The 27,158-nt window shown below is 36.2% G+C and overlaps 2 protein-coding genes across 6 annotated transcripts; one reads left to right on the forward strand and one right to left on the reverse strand.

The window, feature by feature from the left end:
• Nucleotides 1-474: 474 nt before the first annotated feature.
• On the forward strand, nucleotides 475-11,195 carry LOC107005032 (homeobox-DDT domain protein RLT3). 2 transcript variants are annotated; one of them, XR_001454812.2, is made up of 17 exons: nucleotides 475-821; nucleotides 1,340-1,398; nucleotides 1,516-1,812; nucleotides 1,943-1,999; nucleotides 2,116-2,365; nucleotides 2,615-2,715; nucleotides 3,003-3,089; nucleotides 3,241-3,372; nucleotides 5,140-5,280; nucleotides 6,390-6,512; nucleotides 6,619-7,062; nucleotides 7,656-8,072; nucleotides 8,172-8,768; nucleotides 9,679-9,783; nucleotides 9,993-10,204; nucleotides 10,424-10,517; nucleotides 10,714-11,195. XR_001454812.2 is itself a non-coding variant. In XM_015203488.2 (16 exons), the coding sequence occupies exons 1-15, from the start codon at nucleotides 599-601 to the stop codon at nucleotides 10,200-10,202; spliced, it is 3,243 nt and encodes a 1,080-aa protein (XP_015058974.1). In that variant the 5' UTR covers nucleotides 475-598; the 3' UTR covers nucleotides 10,203-10,204; nucleotides 10,714-11,195. The 2 variants fall into 2 exon arrangements, 1 of the variants encoding a protein (XP_015058974.1); XM_015203488.2 differs by lacking the exon at nucleotides 10,424-10,517.
• Nucleotides 11,196-11,339: 144 nt separating this feature from the next.
• Nucleotides 11,340-24,601, reverse strand: LOC107005031 (myosin-11). Of its 4 annotated transcripts, XM_015203487.2 has the most exons (38): nucleotides 24,304-24,601; nucleotides 23,412-23,540; nucleotides 22,905-23,048; nucleotides 22,655-22,800; nucleotides 22,412-22,568; nucleotides 22,237-22,295; nucleotides 21,803-21,962; nucleotides 21,551-21,700; nucleotides 21,304-21,440; nucleotides 21,069-21,215; nucleotides 20,475-20,576; nucleotides 20,293-20,350; nucleotides 20,116-20,217; nucleotides 18,738-18,775; nucleotides 18,438-18,564; nucleotides 18,188-18,358; nucleotides 17,887-18,018; nucleotides 17,668-17,777; nucleotides 17,468-17,528; nucleotides 17,021-17,198; nucleotides 16,561-16,766; nucleotides 16,361-16,480; nucleotides 15,972-16,070; nucleotides 15,475-15,696; nucleotides 14,656-14,795; nucleotides 14,355-14,466; nucleotides 14,236-14,280; nucleotides 13,890-14,144; nucleotides 13,639-13,797; nucleotides 13,350-13,544; nucleotides 13,033-13,176; nucleotides 12,753-12,823; nucleotides 12,570-12,669; nucleotides 12,430-12,486; nucleotides 12,274-12,330; nucleotides 12,117-12,197; nucleotides 11,916-11,998; nucleotides 11,340-11,777 (listed from the first exon to the last, which is right to left on the reverse strand). In XM_015203487.2, the coding sequence occupies exons 1-38, from the start codon at nucleotides 24,304-24,306 to the stop codon at nucleotides 11,654-11,656; spliced, it is 4,581 nt and encodes a 1,526-aa protein (XP_015058973.1). In that variant the 5' UTR covers nucleotides 24,307-24,601; the 3' UTR covers nucleotides 11,340-11,653. The 4 variants fall into 4 exon arrangements, with proteins under 4 accessions (XP_015058973.1, XP_027768777.1, XP_027768776.1 ...); XM_027912975.1 differs by lacking the exon at nucleotides 11,340-11,777 and having other exon boundaries at nucleotides 12,084-12,197; XM_027912976.1 differs by lacking the exons at nucleotides 23,412-23,540; nucleotides 24,304-24,601 and having other exon boundaries at nucleotides 22,655-22,790; nucleotides 22,905-22,989.
• Between the last annotated feature and the right edge of the window lie 2,557 nt (nucleotides 24,602-27,158).

Consider the following 27,158-nt stretch of genomic DNA (forward strand, 5'->3'; position numbering starts at 1 on the left):
TCCACTCTTACTATCCATCTACCCTAATACACGTCCTCTACGTTATCTAGAGTCATGACTTTAGTAATATGAAGCTACACCACATCCCGTCTAATCACCCCTCGCAATACTTCTTCGACCTACCTCAACCCCTCTACATATCTCCCACATCCGGTCTTTCGCATCTCCTCTGCATATGCTCAAATCATTTCAGTCTCACTTCCCGAATTTAGTCCACCACAAAATGCCACTTCCACCTTCCACATATAAAGAAAAATATAACAATCACGAAATAACAAATCTCAAAATAATTAATCTTGAGCGATGTTAAAATAACGTATAACGAAAATAGAAATATATATGTTGTGTTGTCCTCAAACCGGAGTCACGTGTTAAACCGGTTCAGTCTAGACGTGGTTCATTACTGACCCGGTTTCATCTTAAGATATTTTAATTAAAAACCCAAAAAATAAAATAAAAAAAATATCCAAAGAATTAAACCCCAAAACCCTACATTTCTTAAACCCTTTGTCATCTTCTTCTTCCATTTTTCTCAAAACTCTAACTATGGAGTCTTCAATGGCTAATTGAGCTTAATTTTTGATTTTTTGTTTTAATTATGGCGGCTAAGAAGAAGAAGCAAAATCAAAATTCAAAGAAGAGTGGTAAAAAGAAGCAGCAACAGCAGCTGTTTTTGAGTGAAGATGATTATCGGCTTAGGCTTCAAGAGGGTTTGTATTCACCTGATTATATACTGGCTAAAATTTTCAGAAAAGATGGTCCTACACTTGGTGATGAATTTGATATTCTTCCTTCAAATGCTTTTTCTCATCTTAAGAAAGGTAACTTTTTTTTTGTTGTTGTAATCATTTCATATTTTGAGTGAGTTTTGTACCTAAGGGTGTGGTTTAGTGGTTAATTATGTGGGTTTAGAATTATGAGGTTTCAGGTTTAAATTCGAGTGGAAGACTATAAGTGGGTGCTGCTCCTCAATATAAATCAGCCTATTTGCATTTGACTCAAATATTCACAACTTTGCTGATGGATGAAATCGCTTGGAAATTGATGGTTCCCAAGGGATAGCTTTCCTATGCATCTAGATAGAAAAGGGATAGAAGGAATCAAATCTCTAAGTCTATACATGAAGAGATGATTCTAGTCGTAATAAATATGGTTGGAAGGATTAGTGCATAGCTACTTGTCCTTGTTGAAAAGTGAAATGTCATAGAATGCAATTACATCTTCCTCTTCTGTTTGTTTTTGGCTGATTAATGTCAGTTGCTTTTTTTTTGGTGAAGTAGTAATGTCAGTCACTGTTTCTGTATGCTTGCTGTGCTAAATCTTGTTCTTCCACGATCAGGTTCCAGAATTTCGGGTCAAGCTAGACAAGATAACAGAGGAGCGACTAAGAGGAGAAAGGTAGGCATGATAGGTTCTGGGAAAGTCATCATAACCTCCACGTGCTCAATATGAACGCTTAAATCTTTTCAGTTTGTTCATATTTTCTCTTTGTTTTTTTACCTTTTTCTTAACCAGGTTTCTGTGCCTGCTACCATGCATTGCCGAGCTTTATGTGAAAGTAACCCTCCTGTGAAGAAGCATGGTACTGGGAAAGGTCTGATAACAAAAGACGTTTCGGTGAAAAAGCATAGTGCTGGGAAACGTTTAATGACTGAGAAGAGTGCTACTCTTAGAAATCATGGTATGGGGAAGGGTTTGATGACAGTTTGGCGGGCAACAAATCCTCACTCCGGAGACATCCCCGGTGGTGTTGATTTTGGAGAGAGTGCTGAAGAGAGAAAGAAGAAGTTGCTGCAGCGACAGTCTATTTTGGTTGAGCCTCACGCCATACCTTTGATATTTACTTTGCAATTTGTAGTACATGCATGATACATGTCTTCCAAGTTCCGTTTCTGATTCTTTGGCAAAGGTTGGTAATTGCTAGCTGAACTTCTGTGTGCAGAGAAAAATAGAAAAGAAATTGCAGGATAAGAAGAAGGTTGGCGTGAAATGCAGAAAGGTAATATTCTGGCTCATGCTGAAAAGCTGCTACTATTAGTGGTTGGAGTTGCTTTTTTCCTTCTTTTTGATATGTAGTGATTAATGTAATTCTACTGTGGCATTTCATAATTGCAGGCAGAGAATAAAAGGATCGAAAAGCAGAAGATGCCTCGTAAGGAAAAATGTGAACTTGCGCTGGAATGGAGAAAGTGCCAAGAAGGATTACCTATCAAAAAAAGGAATTACCAACAGGAGTTTACACAGTTGGGGTCGCTAGTGGATGATGAGGAACTTGAGTTAATGGAGTTGGAAGAAGGACCTAACTCATTGACATGCTGTACACACTTTGCAAGCAATGGACTTCGTGGATGTTCTCTTTGCAAAGGTAAGAATAAGACCCCCTATATTTTCCCGTTCTCTTTGCAAATGTAAATTAATTGCTTTATGTTTATTTTATCCTCCATTTCTTTATTTTGTTAGTTGTTTTTTCTTTTTGTTCTCTTAACCTTGCTTCTATGGTCTAGTTGCTTGTTTTAGATGTTTAAGTTATAGTACAAGATCAACCAGTCATCAATTTGCTTTGAAGTATACATATTTACAATCTATGTCTAACAAAATTCCTTTAATTCTCTAGGCTTACTTCCAAAGTTTCCTCCCAATTCAGTAATAATGAAGCTGCCTCTCTATGAGCGACCATGGGATTCCTCTCCAGAGCTCGCCAAGAAACTGTTCAAGGTACTTGGGAAATAATATTCTTTGCTTAGTCTGATAGTGTTAATGCAAATGAAGAAAATAATATTGGATTGTCATGGTTAGTGCTCAATTGGTATACCTCATTGTTGATGTTCCGTTTGTTAGGAGGATGTAGTTCTTTTGTTCTCAATAAATTTGCACAAAGATGATCTGTGAAAACGAAGCATTTTGCATTTTGATGCTTTTCTCAACATAACCTCGCCTTTTTTCCTATGTAATTTCTTTATATTAAAAGAAGCATATGGGCTAATATGCAGTTTATTTTGCAGGTCTTCCACTTTCTTTGTACTTATGCTGCAAGAATTGATATCTGTTCCTTCACAATTGATGAGTTTGCACAAGCATTTCATGAAAAAGTAAGTTCAGCTCTCTACTAGTTATTCTCCATCATTCACTTTTGAGACCTGATAGCTACTTCTAAAGATGCTGATCACTTGCCAATTTCGATTTGATTCTTGTTGCTTTCAGATCACTTACCAGTTTTGATTTGATTCTTGTTGCTTTCAGGATTCCTTGATACTTGGACAAGTTCATTTAGCCTTTCTCAGGCTTCTTTTGGCAGATGTTGAAATTCAGCTTAACAAGGGATTCATTCATCAAGCAAGCAGAAGTTGCAATTTCTTGGGATTGGTTCACTCAGTGAGTTTACATGCATTCAGATCTATTTTTCAGTTTAATAGGCTTTTGCATATTAGCATAGGGTTGAGTCTTCAGAAGCAGCTGTGAGACAAATTATGTACAGCAATTTGTACGTATTCGCTATTAGGCTAGTGCTTCCTGGAACTTCAATCTGAAGATGGCTTATTTATTTCATCATTATAACTTTGCTACAAAGGAGGTTACATTACTTAGGTAGGGCAATAGAAAAACTAGAAGATAAGGGAGAGAAAACAATGATGCTTCAGGTTATGAAAACCGAAAGCTGAAGGAATCTAAAATATGTGGAAATGTAACAAAAGAGAACTTGACCATGTTATGGTCATCCCACAAATTGTGGGGGGTTATTCCCTGACAAACATCCTAATCATGTAAATTTCTACAAAGTATTCTGGAGCATATTAGTATGAATTTTGCTTCTACTGTTGAACCACTTTGGGGAGTTGACATGAGTTATACTTTACTGAATCTGGGAATAAAAATAGTCATGGTAATCTTAAATTCTTCAGAAGTGTATGAAGGTAGAAGGTCCTTAATAATATCACAAAAAGAAATAATAGGAAATTTAGAGGTCCTATATACCTTTTACATAAGCTGGAGTTGTGAAGAAAATATCTTCCAAACAGTTATTTTAATATGAGATACGGACAATAATTTTCTTTCTCAAGGATCGCTACTCTGATATACTTCCCTCCATCCATCTTTGCTTGTTCATGTTTGACTTGACACACTCCTTAAGAAATAGTAAATAGAGGGGTAATTTTACTATATTACCCCTATTAATTATGAGTCATCTAAATATTGAATAATGAATAGTATTTATCGTAAGGATAAAATAGACATAAAATGATTGAATTATTCATTGATTTTATAAACTGGACAAGTATTGTTGGACATCCAAAAATAGTATAGTGGACAAATAAAGATGGACGGAGGGAGTAAAATGTTCGTTGTTCCTTTTTAGTGAGAAGATGGAACTAGCTATCAGCAAAGTAAAATGCACTGGCGCCAAACATTTATGATCCCTGCTTATATATTTCCCCGAGAAAGAAGGAAAAAAAAGGAAAGAAATCCTTGCTAAAATATGTCTTTTTTTGTTGGCACTAAGAAGAACATGGGTATATAAAATACTCAGAGTCTGATATCGGTCTTATTTCATTATGTAGCTAGTAGCATTACGAGTAGTGTTTGCTTTTCCAAAGTGTCCTACTAGTGCAATATGCTTAATGGAAAATACTAAATAATATGTCTGATTTGGAGAGTTGAGTATCAGAAAAGTCCACCGTTTGGTTTGGAGAGTTCAGCACCAGAAAAGTCCTATAATTATCATGAAGTACCACAAACCCCAAAGACATCTGAAATCTCTATCAGGGAGTACATAGATACCCTATGCCATAAGCACCAGTGGTGTTATCAACATATTAAATAAGTTCTGCTTCTCTGTTGTATCAACTAACAGTGTTTGCATGTTCTACATGCGGCCTCCCTCTATGCATTCTACTGATGCTTTTCTTCCACAATCACTATGGTAAAACTAGCGTCCTGAGATTATTGATCTTGGATATGAAGGGATGTAATTGGTTGCGAATCTCTTCCCCTTGAGAGGATATATGCTGTTTGATTATTTATATGCTTGTCTATTGACTCTATTCTGCTGACAAACTTCCGTTCGTCACTGTTCTCTTTAAAATCTTCTTGTCCATTGAAGTATGCTATTCTGAAAGAGGAAACGTTCATCTATTTCGACAGATAGAACATGAAGAATTTAGTCTGGAACTCTGGATTAGTTCTCTCAATGCCTTAACATGGACAGAGATACTACGGCAAGTCTTGGTTGCTGCTGGTTTTGGGTCCAAACGTGGTAGAGTACCTGGAGAGGCTCTCTGCAAGGTACTGCATTTTCTGGCTACTGATTTAATTTGTCTTGCATCTTTGATATGTCAGTGGCTATAAGTTATTCTTTAATGTTTTTGTCTCTGGATATTTAAACACTGTGATATGTCAGTGGTCATATTTCACTGTAAGAAAAAAGTTGTTGGGAATGTTGAGTCCTCATTCCTCTTTGAGTCTGTATTTTTCTTTTATAATTGCTTTGATATGCGTTACTTGAGCAGAGGGTCTCTTGGAAACAACATCTCTACCTCCACAAGGCAGTAGGGGTAAGGCCTGTGTAGAGCAGAATTCACTCGCCAAGGAAAGAAAATCAGGAATTTTTGATGCTACTCCTTTATCTTTTCTCCGTGTGGTTTTGGAGAACAGTCTCTTATCGTGATTAATTGGTCACAGCCCCCCCTGCCTCCGCACCCCTCCCCACAGACCCCACCTGAGGGATTTCACTGGGTGTATTGTTGAATTCTGAGTCTTCTTCACCGGGCACTGAAGTGGACACGTACTGTAATTACTTATCTTATTCAACTATCTCCAGAAACACATCCTAGGGCTGTATGGAAGACACCTGGAATTGAGTGTGGATGTAGCTGGGTGTAATTACACAGTTTTGATATGTTTGTGGCAAGTAACTTCTTGGTCAGCATGGAATTGGGTGTTTCTGAGGGGAATAATTACATTCTCCATTTTTTATTTACTTTAAGCAGAATGCACACAAACACACACATACATACATATTACTTTCCAACGTGATGCTTTCTTTCCAGGTACTAATATCTTGCAACTCCTCATGGTGTCTTTCTGTTTTTACTTTTTTTTAATTGCATATGCATATTGCAGTACACTAGTACTAGTACTAGTATTTTGTAGGTTGGTGTTTGAGTGATGGTGGTGGACGCGGTGACTTGCTATGCTGTTTTTTTTTCAGTTCCTATATTTTAATATTGATTTTCTTGAGAAAAGCCTTAAATCATATGACAGATCTAATACTGCTATTAGCCTATAGCTGTCATCCTTCATTAGAGTGTCTTGGAGGAAGTTTTGCTGTTTGATTCATGATGTTACTCTGTGATCCTCATTTTCTTTATTTTCTTTGGTTTCTTATTTCTTAGGAACGTAGTTTGATGGCTAAGTATGGGTTAACCCGTGGTACATTGAAGGGTGAACTTTTTAGCATTCTGCTAATTAAAGGAACTGCTGGAATGAAAGTTCATGAGCTGGCAAAACTTCAATCTGTAAGTGGATGTGAATCCCGGTCCTTACTATTAGTATTATAATTTACCACTGCCTCTACATCATAAAATGCTTTGGTTAATGAATCTTTTTCCTTTTGTCTTGAAGATTCTTGAATTGAATCTGGCAGCGACAACCATTCAGCTAGAAGATTTAATAAGCTCAACCCTTTCTAGTGACATTACCTTGTTTGAAAAGATATCATCTTCAGGGTACCGTCTACGTGTTAATCCTTCTTCACAGGAATCTGAAATTTGTTTTTCAGATTCCGAAGGAGATGAAGCAGAGGTAATTAGTGGATACATGAGAGATAATTCAGAATGTGAGTCCCGCGAACTAGTTCGAGCTGAATCTGAACGGAGCTATCATCAGTTTGAAAATAGGAACAATCTGTCAACGCTAAATACTGAAATTGATGAAAGCTACACAGGAGAAGCGTGGTTGTTAGGGCTGATGGAAGGTGAATATTCAGATCTGAGCATTGAAGAGAAGCTGAATGCCTTGGTGGCATTGGTTGATCTTCTTATTGCTGCATCCAGCATCACTGAAAAGGTAAAATATTCAATATGAGTCCATTAGGTCCTTTAAAGGAACTCTTCCCTTTAGGTTTTCATGTCTTCAGGTTCTTCTGTTATCCTATGTGCGTTCTTGTTCATGGTACTAACTGCTAAATTTGCTTTTTAATACTTCATATTCATTTTACTGGCGCCAGAGCAGAGCTTACTAACTTGTACTAGTAGGTGAAGTTTTAAAAACCTTCTGACCTGAAAGATAGACCTTGAAAATTGGTGGCAAAGAAGTTCCAACCATCCCAGCATGTCTGTGAACAAATTTCAGGCACTGCCAGATACGCCGAACTGATGGTACTGCCAGAAACAGCCTCGAGGATTGACATTCCGTGCACATCCAGAGCCTTTGAAGCTTCTTCGCCCCGTTACCGAGCATTTTGATAGTACTACATTTTGACTAATAAGAAAACGTATTGCTATATTGTACGAGCATCACCATTCTTAGTGAATATATCACTATATTGCAAGAGCCATTCTTTGTGCACTAAGTTATGATTAAAAAGAAGTGCATTTGTATGTCAGATCAGCTTTTTTTTTCCTTTCTGCATTTTATTTAGTGACAAGTCTTGTCTGCAGGATTCGATGCCATCAGTTGTAGAATGTGCTCCTGCAACGATTCATCATGCTTCTGGTGGAAAAATAAAAAGGTCATCAGCAAAATCATCCTACTTGACTGGGCATGTACAAAGTCATAAAGGACAACTTAGTAATCAAGATCCAACAGTGTCACTGGAACTTCAGCCAGTTGACTCTTCAGTATCAATGTCAAAGCTCTGTGAGAAAAATAAGTCACCTAGGACTGCAAAGAATGCCAAAGAACTGAAAGCTGGGGATGAGTTGCACCCTATGCAGTCTATCTTCCTCGGTTCTGACCGTAGGTACAATAGATACTGGATTTTCTTGGGCCCTTGCAATGAACTTGATCCTGGGCACAGGAGGATTTATTTCGAATCTTCTGAAGATGGTCACTGGGAGGTGATTGATACTGAAGAGGTACTTTAATATCACTTTGGCACTTCTATTTCTTATGTCAGTAGCATGCAACGACTTCCAACAAATGAACTTTTTAATGTATTTTTGATCTGGTTTCAGTCTTTATGCTCTTTGTCGGCTGCCTTGGACCGCAGAGGTATACGAGAGGCTCTTCTAGTTGCATCTCTGGAGAAACGGGAAACTTTCCTATGCCAAGCAATGTCAAATGCTCTGAATGATTCAGGAGATAGCCAATCACCTCGATGTGGAAGGAACTTTTCTAGGGAAGATAGTTCATCATCTGCAGTTTCTGATGTGGATAACTTAAGCCTTGTTGAAGTGCACAATTGTTCTATTGGTCAGAAGGTGCCTGTAGGTAGGAAAGGAGAACATCAGCAAGACAAATGGAACATCGCTCAAGCTTTTGACACATGGATATGGAAATCATTCTATTGTAATCTTGCCGCTGTGAAACTTGGGAAAAGGTCTTATCTTGATTCACTTGCAAGGTGTGAACAATGTCATGATCTATACTGGAGGGATGAGAAGCACTGCAGGATTTGCCACACCACGTTTGAGCTTGATTTTGATCTTGAAGAAAAATATGCCATTCATACTGCAACATGCAGGCAGAATCTAGATCCTGATAAGTTATCAAAGCATAAAATTCTCCCATCGGAATTGCAGTCACTTAAAGCTGCAATACATGCGATTGAGGTGGGTAGTCATTCTAATGCTTTTACAGCCAGTATTATGTGTCCAAATTTTGATGTTCATTTACAAGTGTTTACTATTATTAAGTGCTCCATATAACCAGAACCTTATAACTTGTATGATTTTGAGTGGTGTGCATATCTTGTTTTGTGTCCAAAAAAACCCTAAGAGTGGTCCATCAATGTTCTTAATAATCATGCTAATTATAGCACAGCTTTAGTAGTGGCATGTTTCTATCAGGTGCTTGCATAGACTGTTCTATGCTCGTCTAAAGTCACATGCGTAACTTTGCAGCACACTATCGCATTCTTAACTACTTTAGATCCTTTGGTTTCACATCTCTCATTAACCTGCACATCCGTTTAGCTTATATTGTGTTTATGATGTATGAAGTTTTGTTCATCCATTGCTTGATGCTGCAACAATGAATAAGAACACTTGATGAAAGTTTAGTTTGTTAGGATGCTGTGGATAACATCACAGATGGTGAACTTCATAGAAAGTGGATTGTTCTTTGACCAGTGACATGAATGTCTTTATTTTTTGTAAAATAATGATTGTGTTGTGCTGTTGGGAAAGACTATACGTAGTGATATACAAATCCCAATTACACCAATGAACCAGTCAGCTCCAGCCTTGGGAAGCCGGATTACCTTTGCAACCTGTGCTTGACTAGCTGTTCAGTGGATTAGTGAAGGTGCGTGCAAGCGGACCTGGACACCACCGATTAGAAAAAGAAAAATCGAGACTATTTTCGAATAGCTGAGTTGAAATTGAAAATAAGACTACCTGATAAGCACCTTCATACTCTTATAAAGTTATTTGTTCTGTTAACTGCTGCGCCATTAACTTTCCAACTTATGTTTTTTCAATTAACAATCTGATATACGTATTTATCATTTGTAACGTTCAGTCAGTAATGCCAGAAGGTGCCCTAATTGGTGCTTGGAGAAGATCTTCCCACAATCTTTGGATCAAAAGACTGCGCAGGGCTTCAACTTTATCAGAGATTTTACAGGTGACAAATGCCTGCCCGTCCTTCAGTATTTTTTTATAATTGATCTCAATTTCCCAGGATTTGCATTTTGGAGAGTTCAAAAATAAATATACATCCATTGAGTCTATAGAAAAACCTTTCCAACTGCTGCTAGGTTTGACATTATTTTCATAGAAATTTGACCTAACAGGTCTCACATAAGTGGACTTCTATTTTGTGATGTATCGTAGGTTCTTGCTGATTTTGTCACTGCTATCAATGAGGACTGGTTGTGTGAATCTGGTCATACTTTGGGATTGAATTATGACCCAGAAGAAATTATTGCAAGCTTTTCAAGCATGCCCCGGACTTCATCTGCAGTTGCATTCTGGTTGGTCAAGTTGGATGCCTTGATTGCACCCCACTTGGAAAGTGTGCCCATTAGCACCATACAAGTCTAAAGGTGTGATACTTTCTTTTGTTTGATTAAGTTCCTACTATTGTGTTGTTGCACTTTTCTCCCATAAATCACGAATCTGCTATTAATGTTTCGGGAGTTGGAAGGGGGAAAGGGTTTCCGGATAAAGCTTCGTATAGTGTTTCTCTGGGCAACTATGTAGCTTCTTTGACCTGATTGGGAACATATATATGCTAAAACTTGGCACAACTTGTCAATGTGCAGTGTGTGCTAGATCTAGCTAATTGAAGGGATAACGATCTATAAATAAATAATTAAATGAAAGGAGCCAAGAACACTGAAATCTTCAGGCAATGTGGTATGCTTTCTGTCATGCCCACTTAGGTCTAATGCCTCTATATTTTGTCCCTCTTAAATAGTTTTTCACAAATTTATCATCTCTATAGGCAAAAATTTCATTTTGGACCATTACAATTCTTTCCCACTATATATTTGACACAGTCGATCTTCACCCGTTGTCTGACACATTGTCTTGATATGCTTTGACATTTCAGGTAGGTTGTTTCAAACAGGTCAATATTCTTTAGTTTCCCGGATGAAGAGTACGTTGTTTGTATCCATCAAACTTCTTTGTGCCAAAATTTAAGATACATGGAGAGAAGGTTGTTCCTAACATTATCCCCGACGGAATCATGCTACAAGTGCAACAGAAAGCTTTATGATTTTTTGGAAAGTAGAGCAGAAAATACATCAGTTCAGCAATCGGTTCAACAACTGAAGCTGATATGTGTACAACGTTATTCCCCGATATCCATTTTTGTTATCATCACTTTACCGAGTATACATGAGTTCTTCTCGAATGTACATAGTAGTTCAGGTTCTCTTCCTCATCTTCAACCCAATTTTGGTGTATTAGAACTCACTCTTGATTTCTTCACATGTATTAGCTCATTCCTTGTATGATAAAAACTGTTATACAGGATTCTCTTAGTGGCAATATAATAAAATTCAGTGGGGCAATTCGATGCCTTCGTTACAGGTCCTCTTTTTATTCTTCCTTGGGTTTTAGTCTACTTATCATGAAGTTCTATCGTCGTATTTGTGAAGGGACCTTGGATAGCTTCTGTGGTAAAAAAAAATACAGTTTTTTTTTTTTTTTTTAATATAAGACAGATTCAAGTTAACACATAAAGAGTATTCTTGTTCACACCTCCTCTATGAATGTGGAGTGCTGCAACTGCATCATTCATGAAATATAGACCTAGTTGTATACAACTAATTCACACCGCTCCTACTTGTATTACAAAGTGAAATGAAACAATTGACTGCTTCTATGTTTTGGGCAGATCTTCCTCGCGTTCATCTCATGAATCAAAGTGGTGTATTTCTTGAGTTTACAGAAACTAGTAAGTTGATCTGCTACTAGAGAACATTCACAGCAGTAGTCAGATAATCATCTATTCCCTCTCAAGTGAAGTGAAGATAAAGACGCGTCTAGTTTGTGCGTGGCAACAAAAAGCTAAAGCCTGAATTCTCTCGGAGAGGAAGAGGAGATTCAATGTCAGCTATATCTATTTGTTCCATTGATTTCGATATGTCATCAACTGAAAAGGGGATGCTGAAAATTGAAACCATTCAGAAACATCAAAGGAATTCACCACACAAAAGCAAGGTATCAATTTTTCAGATATAGTTGTAATGAGATTCAAAGGCAAGGTATGAATTTGTATCAATTACAAGGGATATCGATGCAAACCTTGAATCATCATCTAAGAGAAAAGAGTTGCTGACTGCTTGATTTGAATCTTCAGTCATCGACACCCTCATGCTGGATATGACCTAAGCATAAAAACCCTGTCCTTGGTTAATTTTTACTGTGTAAACATGTTACTAAATTATATCTTTTGAAGAATATGACTCTAACCTAGGTTGACTAATGGCATCCATAGAAACTTACATCCGATGACACACTATGTGTACCATATTTGTCATCCCAGTACATTGTACTGATCCTATACAACTGCTGGATGCTAAGCACCTGGAGGAAAAAAAAGATATTATAGTGAGCTTTGAATGACATTCCAGCTATCTCTTCCTTCAAATTGATCACTTACTGGACAGAGTTGATGGCTTATTTCATCCAGTGTCTTTTTGGGTTTTTGATGTATAACCTGCAACAAGAAAAGTAAAGAACTTTTGAGAACTCTACCATCCCATTTTTAAAAATAAGAGAAGCAAGTTGAACAAAAACGATAAATGTAAATGCTTACAAGAAAACCAATGGCCTGTCTTATATGCTTCAGCTCATCCCATGCTGATCCTGCATACTGTTCTTGTTTCGATTATCACTTGGGGCGATTAATATAAACTTTAGGATTACCAAGTAAAATAGTATATATGATGGATCTACCTCATCAGTTGCTGTAAAGCACCAGTGCTCCAGTTCCGCCAGTCCTGCTTTGACGTATTCACCATTGCTAAACGAACAACACTCTCGTCTTAAGAGAAGGCTGTGAAAATTATACAATCAGATGAGGAAACCTTTTTAATGCATTGTAGAAAACTGCATACAAACAGAAGTCTATAGGTGCACCTGTTAAAAAGCTGAACATTGATGAATGAAAATATCTGAGTGAATACTTTACGAACTAAAAATGGAGGCACCTGAAAGTATCAAACCAGAAAAGCAAGATGAGAACTAAGCTGCATAATATTATATTTGTAAGCTTATTAACCATGTAAAGACTCATGATGTTGCTAATTCTGCTGAGCCAATGTTTTCTGGATACAAAATTTTTACTCTAGGAACAAATTGTTACAGTGGAAAGGAGTTCAAAATAATTGAAACAAAGGGAAAAATCAGCTTCACTAACATGGTTTGCTTTTAACGTATCCAAGAAAATTCCCAGGCTCTTCACAATGCCCTGCCAATGGGCAATCAAAGCTTGCTGAGCTGCTGTATTAGCTACTGAACGTGAGGACCCTTTAACCAAGCTTGCTCTTGAAGTTCGTGGTGCCTAATATACAACAACATGCAAATGAATAAGGAAAAGATTAAATGTTATCGAAAAATGAGGTCCAACAAAACTGTTTACATGTAAATGAAAAAAGGAAAAGATTAAACGTAATTGAAAAATGAGGTCTGTCCTAGAGACCAAGAGATGTGTCTGGAGATATTTTCTTCACATACCTGGATACACAACCCCAGCAATGGAGAAATCTCCTTTTTCAAATTGTCACGAATCATTCCATAAATTTTCTCCACATATGCTGTAAGTTGCTGCTTGAACAGCAAGGCAGGGTATTTTGCTTCTACTTGGCGTAAAGTTTCAACTCCTCCAGTTGCAAAGGAAAGATTGACTCCTTGAGGGTTTCCACGGAAACTCTGGAAAATCAATAACAATGAATAACTTAAGGAGCTAGTCTCAAACTTCCTTGAGAAAAAGTACTGAACTTGTTTATATCTTTTAACTTCCTACCTGTGACATCCTCCCAAACAGAGATGCCGATGAGGATCGACGACGTAGAGGGGTCATTGCTGCAGCAGCACTTGCTTTGAGTGTACGCTGAAGTAGCAATAGAAGAGTAGAAGCGTTTGACAACCAATACGCCAGTACATCATTGTTGTCCTGAGTTTTCTGTGCCAACATAGAAATGGAATTATAAGAAGTAATTATAATTTTAAAAGTGAGAATACAGTTTAAGGAGAATTGGGTTTTGTAGCTCAAACCTCAATAGCATGACCAATAGTCTGGATGATTCGGTCAAACACAGTGGTTCTCTCAACTTCGAAAGATCTCCACTGCAAAAGGCACTTATAAATGATGCAGGCTGCAATTGGCCTGTTTCCAGCAAAGCCCAAGTTTTGTGCGATACAGCGAATCAGCAACTCCTGGTTTTCTTGCTGTTTCTCATTAAGTGATTTTTGCGGTTTGTCATCTGCTTCAGGAAGGTCCCTTTGGTTCAATGAAGGGCTATGAAGATCCTAAATAATGAAAGTGAGAATATGAGCAACAAAAATTGTTGGCATGTAAGTAGAATTTGGCAACAGAAGTATTATAAAGAAGGTAAATTACCACATGCATTCTTGTATCCTCGAAATTTCGACCACTTTCAGTTCTCTGTCAATTGAACAGAAAATGTCACTCTTCTACTCTTGAATCCTCCACAAAAATTACATGTAACACAGCAGTACCTGGATAATAGATCTAGAGCGTCCAGAGAGGAACTTATTTGGTGCCATTGACACAGCTTGCTGACGGAAAACTTTGTTCTCCGACTCTAAGTTTGTCATCTTCTCCTCTAACCTGATTTGGCAGGGTTCAGTTGAAACACAATAAATAAGGACAAATAATTCTTTTAGGAATGAAAAAATGCAACACAATCATATTGCACTAAAGAGATGCACATCTATATTTACAATATAAAAGCAGTTTGTCTTATAAGCTGGAACAGGATATAACTGAAATAAAGAACTTTGAAACCAATATGATTACCCTTTCAGGGATTCCTGGAGTTGAAGAACTTTTTTTTCTGTTTCTTCTAACTTCCTGCGACTTTCATCCCCAGATTCTTGAGCCTCAGTATATTTCTGCTTCCAGTCATCACAGTTCTGCTTTTCTTGTTCTAAAGAAACCTGGACAGAACACACAGAGATTGACGAAGAATATAAGGATGGAAGCATGTCATTTCATATTGTGATCCTTTTAAGGGATATTATGAAATGGTATTCACTATTTACCTTTATTTTTTATCTTATTTGTTCTCTGATTAATCCAAAAAATATAAATAGTCAGTATTTACTCTTCTACAATTCTCTGCTGCTAGAAATACAAATGAATGTGTCTGATAGAAACTTCCAAGCACAATGCTTGTACATAAGAAAATTTCCTGAACTTATATGCAGGAAAGTTACTAAACTGTAATGGGCTTTTGAATTCTTTCCATCTCAGGCACCTGTAAAACTCAGAGTGTTCAGGATAGTTTGGGACGCTTCTTGCTAAATCTATGTTCTTAACATCTTAGTTTCCGTTAACTAGTCATAGGTGGTACATATTGGACTTTACTAGTTTGACATCACTGATCTCATAGGCAGTACTCATTTTCACCCATGGTGGTCAGTCATTTGTACGTGGACCTGAAGAAACTCATCCACCACAAATATGTACATCGGCTGTTTAAACATCTATTATTGTACATATTTATCCTTTTAGAGAAAAACTGGTATTGTAACAGTTTTTATGCTTCTCAAATACTTAATATCCAATGGATTGTCATTTCAGCACCACAACAGAGTGCCTCGTGAATTAGATTACCTTTAAACTGTTATTTTCTTCCATTAGAGATTCTACTTTCTTAGTATCTTCAACATAAACTGGAGTTTCCTGGATTACAGGAGGTGCTTCTTCAATAGCCTTCTTTGCAGCTTCTCGTTCCTTGACAACCAGTGCATTTGCTTCATCTACTTTTTTTTGCATAGCTTCCAAAGCCTCTTGCGACTTTGCTATTTCGTGTGCTTTTGCTTCTTCCAAGTCAGTCTGCATAATGATTTGAGCAACTATTATATCAGACGAGTAAGTCCGACAATTTCACTTCATTGTATGGGTAGAAACTGGTGTAACACATAAATGCTGAAAATTATTGTATCTAACAACAGGATGCATGACTTATAGGCAAATTTAGTATGCTAGTAAGAGTTTTTCCTTGTAATGTAATGTATCTGAAGGTATTCTACACACAGTTGCACAAAGCATAAGTGTACTTTGAAAATGTGATTTATAGAATTAAAAGATGAGTTAAAACGTGATATTACTCTTAGACGTTTTTCCAGCTGCAACCGCCACGTAAGCTCCTCCAGCTGCTTTTCAAGCTTATCCTTTGCCTCTTTGAGCGCACCAGTATCTCTTGCAGCCTGCATGTAGTTGAAAAAGTGTGACATTATAGCAAGGTCAAATGCATATCCACACTCCAATTCAGCCTGATGCAGTTCAACCAGATTCTGTGCTATCTCTTTGTAAACCAGCATAGAATTAGGATTCAGAAAAGGGCAGCTATTTTCATCTATAATCTTTCTTTAGCATCCTCTCTGGTAGAAACCAGCAGGGCTGTAAACTTAGTAACTAATGATTATGGATTCATGAGACATTGTAATCAGAGATGAGTTTTTGTGTTTCCTATTGGATAATAAAATAGTATGCTTACCATTTTAAGCATCCTTAGTTCCTTTTTGGCAGACTTCCCCCTCCATTTGCATTGTGCAACAAGTACCCCTCGTTTAAGCCTTTTATAATATACATAAGCTTTATGACAACGCCACTGTGCCTGAGGAGGATAAAGAATTATCTTAGACCTGCTTCAATACCAGATAAATCATGAAATCACACAGCATACAGGAATTTTACCTGGATCATTATTGCAGCTTCAGTTTGCTTCCTAAATCTGAATCTCTTGCGAGCATCCATAGCTCGCAAAACAGTCTGCACCATGAGCACTGAGACCTGGAGTTTCCTATAGGCCTTTCTAGCATTATGCCTGCGTGAGTTCTTCTGAATTTTTATTGCAGCTGCTTGCCTCTTTATTTGCACATAAATTTTGCATGCCAGTTTTCCTAAAATATGAAAAATAGATTATGTGTTTTGAGAATAATTTTACTCTACCTAGTGACTATTGTCGAGATTAATTTTAGTCTGCGTAGTGTCAATTTTTTTCCTCCATTATTTCTTTTGTCCTTTGTGGGTCTTTGTTCAGATGCTATGCTGCTAAGAAGATGTATTTCAACTCTTAAGACTCTTTTCCATTATGAACTGTGGTACATTGTGTCACCATGTTTTCAAGATCTTCAATAGTTTCAAAATGTCTCACCTCTACATAAAGACTGTAAAGATATTGCAGCTTTTCTTAGTGCTACAAATTGGTTACGAGCTATATGAGTTCTTATTCGTCGTTGTAAAACTTTGGCTGCATTATTAAGAACCTCTGCTCGTCGTGCGTCCAACTCGGCCATCTGTCCAGCCCTTAGGAATACCTTGGTCTTTCCTATCTGTTAAAGAAAAATGGAACTAATCAGTGAATATCAGATCGTTGATGCAAGTTTTCCTTCCCAATGGCATTTGCAGATAGCATGTTTGATACTAATGTGGAGCAAAGGTTTAGAGGTGATACTTCACGACCTTAGGAATGAAGTGGTCCCTTCTCCTCAGAGGATGTGAATCAGAAATATGAAGACTGTGATGAAGTAGATGCATTCTGATCCCAGAAGAATGAATTCACAATGCTACCTCAAACAGGAGGAAGAAAAACTAAGATTACCTGAAACCCTTTCAGCCCCCATTTTTCCAGAATCTTCTTGCAAGCATTTTTTTCTTCATAGCTGCCATGAAAAAATGTCTTTGATTCAGAATCATCTGATGAATACTAGAGAAAATACTTTTCCAAAATTTAGCCTATGTAAGACATCTCAAAGAAGTGCCAGCGCTAGAAATTCTGTTCTAACTAAAGAAGGTACATACCTCCCTTCCAAAACCTCTGGCGCTAGGAGCCCAAACCTGTGTATGAATTCAAAGAAAGGGCGGCGAGTAGGGAATCCAGCACAACTGATTCTAATTGCCTCTAAAACACCCTTAAAAGAAAATCCAGTTGGTTATAATCAATAACTATCACAAGTAAGCAAAAATCTATCTTCTCCCCTCTCCCCAAGGCAGGTATTTGCTAAGATAGAGATTACTTACACCACAGCGCAATTGTCGCATAATGTTTTCATTTTCAAATATAGCGGGTTTTAGGAGGTTATTAGGCTTTACACATCTGATGTAATGAGGTTCTGTAGCATTCAGAGTTTCCATCAATTGCTGCAGTTGTAACTGCATTTCAAGTTCGTAATAATCATCAGGATATGAAAAACTGATAGTTTCAGCAGGAAGACTAATAACGATCAGCATATAGAAAAAGGTAAAACAGTTTCATCATGTGAATAAATTAAATCAGGGCCCATAATGAGCAGTGACCTAACAATAGTAAATGCAAGAATACCTTAAAGCGTGAACCGATTGAAGAAAATTTTGTAGACTTTGAAGTCTCTTCACCTAGTGAAGGGAAGAGTCCTGCTACAAAAGAGCATTTTGAAGCACATAGGAGGTCTTGATGTTCAGGCACTATATAGTCCTTGTTTTTGTCCAGAAATTGGTCAGATTGATATTGCACCTAATAGAAAATGGATTATATCAGGATTGTCCATGGCAAATTACTCTATTCATAAATAGCTGTTGTGAATCGCACTCACCTCTCCAGCATAATGTGAAATTATGAAATCTGTACGAGACAGTTTGGGCTTAACAAAGCGCTTGTGAACTTTGAATGTCTGATATAGCTTGTTAGAGAATGTTTCATGTGTTGACTTCGGGAACATACTGTACAGTGAAAGTAAACAATGATAACAAACTTTATCAATTAGCTTAGACAGATTTGCAATCTTAAACTCAATGTTACCATACAAAAAGAATGGGGAACAGGATGTTAAGTAACAATAAGTAGCGTACAAGTAATTTTTCATAATAAAGACCAAGATGGGATTTTATCGTACCAAGCTTCATCTAGCAGAGCAACAATTCCACCTGGTTTCTGCAAAGAGAAATACAACATTTACAGAACTGGATGTAACACTATCACTATGAGCAGCCTTAGTATTTCCTTTTAGAAGTCTGTTGGTGCTGCATAGTTTCAGAAAGATGCTGGTCAAATGTTGAGATTGCTCTTTAAATTTTTAAGTGAAGGGTGTTTTTTCAGTCACTCTAGATAGACTCATATACTTTACTAATTATTTCTTTTTCGCAGATCTTTTACCTTCAGAAAGATTATAGAGAAACAGTTGCATCATAGCTTTCTTTCTCTATGGAAGGAGGGCAGCATAGAGAATTACGCTATTCAATTACTGTAACAACTCAACCTGTTCCTAATGTACACTCATGCATTTATTAGCTAAATTCAAAATTTCCGAATTCCCTGGGGTCTGGTGAGCAAAAAGCTATTTCTTTTCGACATTAACAACCCAATAATCATCCACAACCAGAACATTACTTTTTAATTTGTAGTCATAACAATACTTTTAGAATTTTTAAGAAAAGAAAAAAATCCAAATTAGTGCAACATATTTCGCAAGATGTTTGTGATATTACATGGTTTTGAACTCTATGGGTTATTGGCTTATTGCTGTTTGAAGCACAGCTCACATGTGGTTTGATGGTCTTGAACATCACTTTTATACATCATGAGAAATGAAGATATTTGGGCCAAGATGGAAGTGGCCTCGTGGCAGATAAGATGTGGGAGTCTAGCTTGAGATGGTTTGTGCATTTCAAGAGTATGCACAGACGCCCCAGTGAGGAGGTGTGAGAGGTTGACACTGAAGCGCCTGATGAGGTAAAGGTAGGCCAAAAAGGTATAAAAGAGAGTTGACCAGGCAGGACATGGCAAGGCTTCAGCTTACCGAGGACATGACCTTTATAGGAGGGTGTGGTGGTCAGGATTCAGGTAAAAGGCTAGTAGTAAATAGTTTCGCGTCTTGTCTCTACGACTAGTAATATTAGTATTATTTACTATTTCGTATCTTTCACTCTTAGTTTCTATTACTACTTTTTTACTCATATGACTCTATGTTCTTACTATCCTGCTATTGTTACTGCTCATGTCTTCAAAAATGTGATGTTTTTGCTTTCTTTAAGCTGAGGACTATCAAAGGGTAAGGTCTGCATACATTGTTTTTGTTTATTTGAAAAACGATGGCATTAACCCATTGTTGGGGAGAGCTACAAAAGACAGTTTCTGAGAAGAACAGCCAGAGTTGAACAACAAGAATCTGACTCGTGATATCTAAACCTTGCCACTTTAGAAAAGTTTTCATTGGATGAACTTACCATCTGTTTAGAAATTCTCAAATAGTAAATTCAGAGAAGTGCAATTACCTTTTCAATAAGATCTAAAACATCCTGGTTATCCACAAACTCAATGTAACTCCAATCAATGGCCTCTCTTTTGTATTCTTCTTGTTCCATCTTGAAGACATGCTGTAAAGCCACAACAGATTTGAGAAACCATGCATAAATCAATGCTTACACTGCCATCAATATCGAAAAGTATACCTGATTGAAATGTTGCTGCAGCTTCTCATTTGTGTAGTTTATGCAGAATTGCTCAAAGCTGCAAAGCATGATATAATGAGACACACAAACAAGTTGCAGATCCTTGACACTCACTTAAACATTTCTTTTAAATGAAGCAATGTCATAGTAATTGGAAAGGCAAGCTAAAGACTCGTAGCTACCTGTTGTGCTTAAAGCTTTCAAAACCATAGATATCAAGGACTCCAATGAGACATTTAGACAGGGGATCTTGTCCAATTGAAACATTTATCTTGTCCACCAACCTGCATTTTCCCAAGAGGCAAATAACATGTTACATGAATTTGTGAAATTAGTAAATTAATCATGCAGTAATTTATGGACTTATTTCAAGTCTGAATCCACATGAATGCTGATTCAAAAATTTTTTTACGAACACCGGTGTGTATGAGTACATATACATACACACACACATATTGGCTTCAATATGGCACATATTTTCTCCTCTTTCCTTTCCGATTCATAGTTAATTTTAGTGACTCTTTTATCTCAAATCAACATATTTCTTTCACAATTGCACTCTTTATTTGTTACTATCACAGCAAACAAGTATTTCCATATCTATGCCCGAATTAACACCGAAAACTAGGCACTTTGACTCTCGTGCTCCCCTTCACATAAATTGCAACAAAGAATTCTTTATAAAGTTAAGGTATTAAAAACAAATAAACAGTTTAAGTCCTCAGTGCCTTGCAAGTGAAAATAGCTAGTATATTAGTCATGCATGGTGATCTTACCAATCAAATAATCTGGAATATACTGTTTTAGCCAGACCATCCCTACTTATTTCAGCACTGCGAGGATCAAGGCTTCGTTTTATCACTTCTTCAGGGGTGATCATCACCCTTTTGCACAATGCATCTTCCAAAGCTACAGGGTCACACCTAAAACATAAGGAAAATCAGAAACTCCAACCATTATCACACCACATAGGATCTGAATATGCAAGGTGACATTAAGAATCTTCCGTACATCAGAAGCTCTGCTGCAGTTTTAAGATGGAGTTTGGCTTTTTCCTCTTTAATAACTGATGAATCAACCTCTTTTCCTTTTGCAAAGTCAATATTACCAAGATGAAGAATTGAGGCAACGACTCTAAAAATTGCTTCCTGAGGGAGGGAAGGGAGAAAAAGAGAGAGAGTAAGAGGTAGTGTTTTCATATTCTTTATTGAAAGGCAAATAAAAACATGAAGCTGGCAAAGCTGTACAAGATATATACCTGCTCCTTTTTACTAATTCCCACAACATCCATTGCTCTTCTAGTAGCAAGGTATTCTTCTGCATCGCTCACACCAACTAGCTCATAGCACTTTGACTGGTTAAGATAGCGAAATGATTTGGGATGTTCCAACTTATACTTCTCAATCTCCTACAGTGATCAGGAGAACTCTCAGAAACATACTTCCACCAAAGCAATTTGATGCAAGCCCACAGAACATTTATTAAAGTTAGTACTGCAACAGAAAAGTACCTCTTGGGGGGCTGCACAAAGAAGGTAAAAACAGTGGTAGTTGCGCTCAGGATCAGAAATTTGGCAAACACGGGATCTCTCAAGGAGGTAGGTCCTGATTGCTGCTCCTGATATCCTTCCGTGTTTGTCAAACTGAATCTCGACGAATTTGCCAAAACGGCTGCAGCAATTTTAGGTTAAGGAGAAAATTAAACATCTTCAATCTAATATGTTAACATAAGTACTTGGTATTGTTTATCTGCAATCACAAGTACACTTCAAAAAAATAGCTTATCTATTACAAGTAAATATAGGATTAGTAAAACAAGCAGTTCAATCTCTAGTGTGCAGTTCTGATAGAATCTGTAACGCAGGATAATTAACCGAATCTAAATTACATATAACTGGATCATGTGAAAAGATATGCTGAAATGCACAGTGCTAAAGAGCTTGACCTGGAATTGTTATTTCTAACAGTCTTCGCATTGCCGAATGCTTCAAGAACAGGATTAGACTGCACTTGAGTGGGTTCATGCAAAAGATTTATGAGAATAAATATTATGTGAAAAAGTGATTGATGATAGAAAAATGAAGAGCACAAAATAGGTTATCAATGATATGTAATCATACACCAAGGACTTGTTGCTCCACTGTACGCCCTTCAGTTGCTGCACGGCCACCCAGATAGGCAAGATATCGCATAAGCATCTTGGTTGTCTCAGTTTTACCGGCTCCACTTTCACCACTAACCAGAATAGAATTGCTTTTCCCCTCAAGGATCATGGCCCTGTTTCCATCAAAGGAGGTTCAATATATTATCATGCTAATAGACGAAAAAATTATTGTAATTATGGTGCTTAAACTGGGAGGGACCTGTATGCAACATCTGCAATGGCAAAGACATGAGGGTTTAATTCTCCAAATGGTGCTCCCTTGTATTGTTGCATCATGTGTGAATCATACAAATGAGCCAATTTTTGAAATGGATTTATTGCAATTAAGATATTTCCTGTATAAGTCTGTAATTATATCAAATATTAAGAGATGGGCGCTGTTGTCTGCATGTAACATAAGAAAGAGATTTAGATCAGACATAATTCACACAATCACTACAGTATCTTACGTAAATTTCATTGAGTTCGTATCTTGTTTTTAGGTTCTGCAATACTCCAGGCTCATGCAAATAGGATAGTTTTGTCATGTCATCCACACCCGCAGCAGGAGCTTCCACATCTTTTGGATAAATTGTTGACAATTCCCTAACAACCTGAAGCAGGAGATGACGACATATGATGATGTCATGTACTAAACCATAGAACGAGATAGTCTGTCTTCTTTCAAACCCGAGATGTTCACTTGCAGGAATTCAGAAAATCATTTGGAGATACAAATTGTGAATTATTTCGTTTCTTGTTAAGGGATTCTCCGCTAAGGGTGCATGAGATGAGGTTATAGTATTAACCGTTACACCTATAGGATTATAACAATAATGGTTCCATAGTATTTTCAATTCAGCAGCATGCAAATGGTCTTAAAATGAGGGGAGCAAAAGTCGGTATCTTCACAAGTTTGCGCTTAATAATATCAAGAAATGAAAGAAGAACTTAAGAACTAAAATGCAGAAAACTACCTTCTTTCCATCAGTCCTCTCAATTTCTGCTTCCCCATTTGTTATTTTCTTTACTTCTCCATCAATCCAAGCTACTTCCGGGTCCTCAACCCATACATGAGACCCTACTATAATATTAACTGCAGTGCCCTGGAAGCACAAAAAAAGAAGAAAAAGAGCAGTTATCAATAGAATTTATCACATTAATAAACTTACCTCACACTCGATCACTCAATCTCTTATGTCATGCAATGTAACTCAACAAAATACTCTAACACTAAGAAGAGTCAAACTCACGACTATATCAAACGAAGAGATGTAATGGGGTAGACACAAATCTATTCTGCATGTTTTTGATAGTGTTTTGCTAGATTACATATAGACATTCTTATATAACTTTTTTTTTTATTTACCGAACACTAGAAAATAAGTACGTAAGCTACTTGTTTTCTAAGAGAACATTTTCCTTCATACTAAACATATTAATTCCTACTTAGTGAATGAATGTAGGTATTAAACTTCCACACTTTCATTGGATGATATTTTCTTTTAAGATCCAAATTCCCTCATCTACTTCTCAATAATCAATTTCATCACCTTTTCAAACTCCATGGAAACTCAAGGCAAATTATGCTGAATTCATAACATTTGAAGATTATCATGGATTCTTAAAGCCTAATTAACATATCCATTCTGAAAAGCAAAATTTCCTCAAACTTCTCGTCTAAAGTTAAAACAGAGAGAAAATGTGCTCATACAATCAAACAAAATTACAATTAATTGTTCAACAACAACTTCAAATTTTGAATAATTTAACAAATTAGAATCGTTGAAGGATGCAATTGCAAGTTTAACAAACGGCATAGGAATCAAATCGAGGAGAGTAGCAATTTAAGCGTGCAGGCGTACGTACCATTGTGAAGCTGCTCTAACAACAAAAAAATTTCAAATCATTGGAGCTGGTTGATCCTAAATGAGAACTCCGTCCGTTAACAATCCGGCAGTCGGAGTTTGATCTGAAAAAATTGTTTGAAACAAAGTGTGTGTACCGAACAGTAGATTTTGATTTGAGTATTCTGTTTTCCTTGCTGTGAATTGATGGAAGAGAGAGAGAGATGGACATTGTTGATAAGTGAAACCTGCAATTTCGGATCCTCGCCATTTCTCTGCCCTTCGCCACCGTTATTCTCTCCCTCTCCATGCACTTTAAAGTCCCACGTACTTTTCCCCCATTGCCATTCTCTTTCACTCTATTTTTTATTACGTAAACGAGCCATAAAACTCAAAATAATTAGGGAAAATTAAGCGGTTAAGTAAATTTATGTTATTTAGTTACTCATCATAGCTATAGCTATAGTTTGTTATAATTACTACTTGCGACTAACATTATATATAAATTACGTGGGCTGTCTTCGAGTTTATATAATTAGTCATGTTTGTATATATGTATAATTCGCCAGAATATACAAATACATATGTATAATATACAATTATCTAATCGATATACATGTATAATTCACCTCTCTCGCTCGCCTACCTCCTCCCTCTCCCAATCTCGCTTGTCATTTATACAAATGCATATGTATAATATACAATTATCTAACTGATATACATCTACAATTCATCCCTCTTCCACTCTCTGCCCTCTTTCGCTCACATCTCTCCTCCAGCTCCCAATGTTGCTTGCCATATATACATACATATGTATAATATACAATTATCTAACCGATATTCATATACACTTCACTTTTTTCCACTCTTTCCCTCTCTCTCGCCTCTCTCCTTCTTATAATATGTAGCTACGAAATGTAATTATCAAACTATAGCTACGAATTGTTGTCATTCGTCTCACTCCCTAGCGAATCTCGCTCTCCACTCTCCTAGATTTCGCTCGTCAATCTCCCTCGTCTCTCACTTTATACAACACATGTATAAATTGTGTTTTTGTTTGTATAAAATGAGAGAAAACCGTATATATTTTAAACACAAATACATATATCTTCGTCCTATACACTTATAATTATACAAATATGAATTTTCCCCTGTCAGACTCTTTTGCCTTTCTCGCTTTATACAAACACAAATTATACAATTGTGTAAAGCGAGTGAGAGAGACAGATTTAATATATAAACGTTTTTTTATTTAGATTCAATTGTATACAAATTCAAATTTTATGTAAATATACAAACACATAAAATTGAATTGAGAGACTGCGTACGATTTATACAAAAAGATAGGTTGTCATCGTTTTATATAAATGAGAGTTTGTAAACAATTTATACAAATGTGATACTCCATAACAAACATAAAGTTTGCTACGAAACACAATCATACAAACTATAGTCATAGCATACAATATGATTTTTATGTTTGCTAAACTTAAAATTTACTCAAATAATTACATGTTTCAATTCAACGTAATTCAAGAAATACAATTCTCTCTCAAGAAAATTACAATTTACAGCTCTTACCCCCATTCATTAAGATTGATAATTTTGTTTAACTAATACTAAATCAGTATTATATATTGTATTGGTATCATTAAGATTGATGATTACGCGTGACTAATACTAAATCACTATATTGCATTGGTATTATATGATAAAGTTTTTTCTCTAAAAAATTACTCATTAGTCAATGATAATATATTCTACTTGTTTATCAAACATAATAAAAATAAACAAGCTTCCATTTATTTTGAAGAAAATAGTTTTTCACATTAAATATTTTTTTAGAATTTTTTTTCTTCGTAATAAACACACCATAGGTAAAATTCATATTTGTAATCATCTTGATATAACACACGTTTGACCTTAAAAAAATTGTTTTATTCCTTTTAATTCATTATCCATGATCGATGGTAATAGAAAATAACAAATGTCAATATCTTAGACTCTCATGCATATTTTCTTCCTTTTAATTCATTTTAATACTCGTAACGAACGCAAGAAAATAAGTGAATTTATATTTTCTTTTTGTCGAACACATCCTAAGCAACATATATTTTCAGCTTCATTTTCTAGTCTAATGTTAAATTATTGAAATTTTAATAATTTATAACCGTTCACCAAAATTATAATCGACAAATATAAAAATGTATATAATATACATAATTAGTATTTATTTTTGTATATATAGATTTCAGCTGTAACTTTTTTTAGTTGAGTGGTCAAATATGTTGAAATTTAAAATTATTTAATTGGTGTATTCAAATAAAACATGCAGGTTTTTACCTTGATTAGTTGTGATGGGGGGTTGACTATAACACTGTGGTTATGTACTTTAATTATATTTTATACTTTTTTAATTCAATATAACTTTTTTTTTGTTATAACTACTTTTATAGTTCAAAATAATTAGTGAGTTGATTATCTTTTTTTCCTTCCAAATTATCCTTCTTTTTTAACTGTTTATTGACAACTCGCGTGCCCTTTAATCAAATGGATATTTATAAAGAGATCGAAATATAGTTGGATTGTTTATTATAATCAAATATTTTGAGAAGATTTACGAAATTCTATTTACATGGATATCAAAATAAATCCAAGAAAGTCCAATTATCCTACCTTCAATTAGAAATGCACTATTAACAATCCTCAAAAAAAGTTTAGAGATAAGAATTTGTAACGATATGATATCTTGATCTAAATTAATCCCAAAAGCTAACTCATAAAGGGGAGAATTACTCGAAGTCCGTACAAGCAAACCATCAATCCATTCTCAAATAAATATTGAATTGTAACCCTCTATAACCTCCCCCCCCCCCC

This window comes from Solanum pennellii, chromosome 11, assembly GCF_001406875.1.
Source record: "Solanum pennellii chromosome 11, SPENNV200".
NCBI lineage: Eukaryota > Viridiplantae > Streptophyta > Magnoliopsida > Solanales > Solanaceae > Solanum > Solanum pennellii.

What these genes read in the sequence shown, in the direction of transcription:
- LOC107005032 (XM_015203488.2), top strand. Translation starts at nt 599, where the DNA reads ATGGCGGCTAAGAAGAAGAAGCAAAATCAAAATTCAAAGAAGAGTGGT. An exon ending in TTGGCGTGAAATGCAGAAAG is followed by an intron (nt 2,000 to 2,115) that starts GTAATATTCTGG and finishes TCATAATTGCAG; the next exon opens with GCAGAGAATAAAAGGATCGA. An exon ending in AGGTGATTGATACTGAAGAG is followed by an intron (nt 8,073 to 8,171) that starts GTACTTTAATAT and finishes ATCTGGTTTCAG; the next exon opens with TCTTTATGCTCTTTGTCGGC.
- LOC107005031 (XM_015203487.2), bottom strand. An exon ending in AGAGGACTGATGGAAAGAAG is followed by an intron (nt 23,049 to 23,411) that starts GTAGTTTTCTGC and finishes CTCCTGCTTCAG; the next exon opens with GTTGTTAGGGAATTGTCAAC. An exon ending in TTTGTGCAGCCCCCCAAGAG is followed by an intron (nt 21,701 to 21,802) that starts GTACTTTTCTGT and finishes TGATCACTGTAG; the next exon opens with GAGATTGAGAAGTATAAGTT.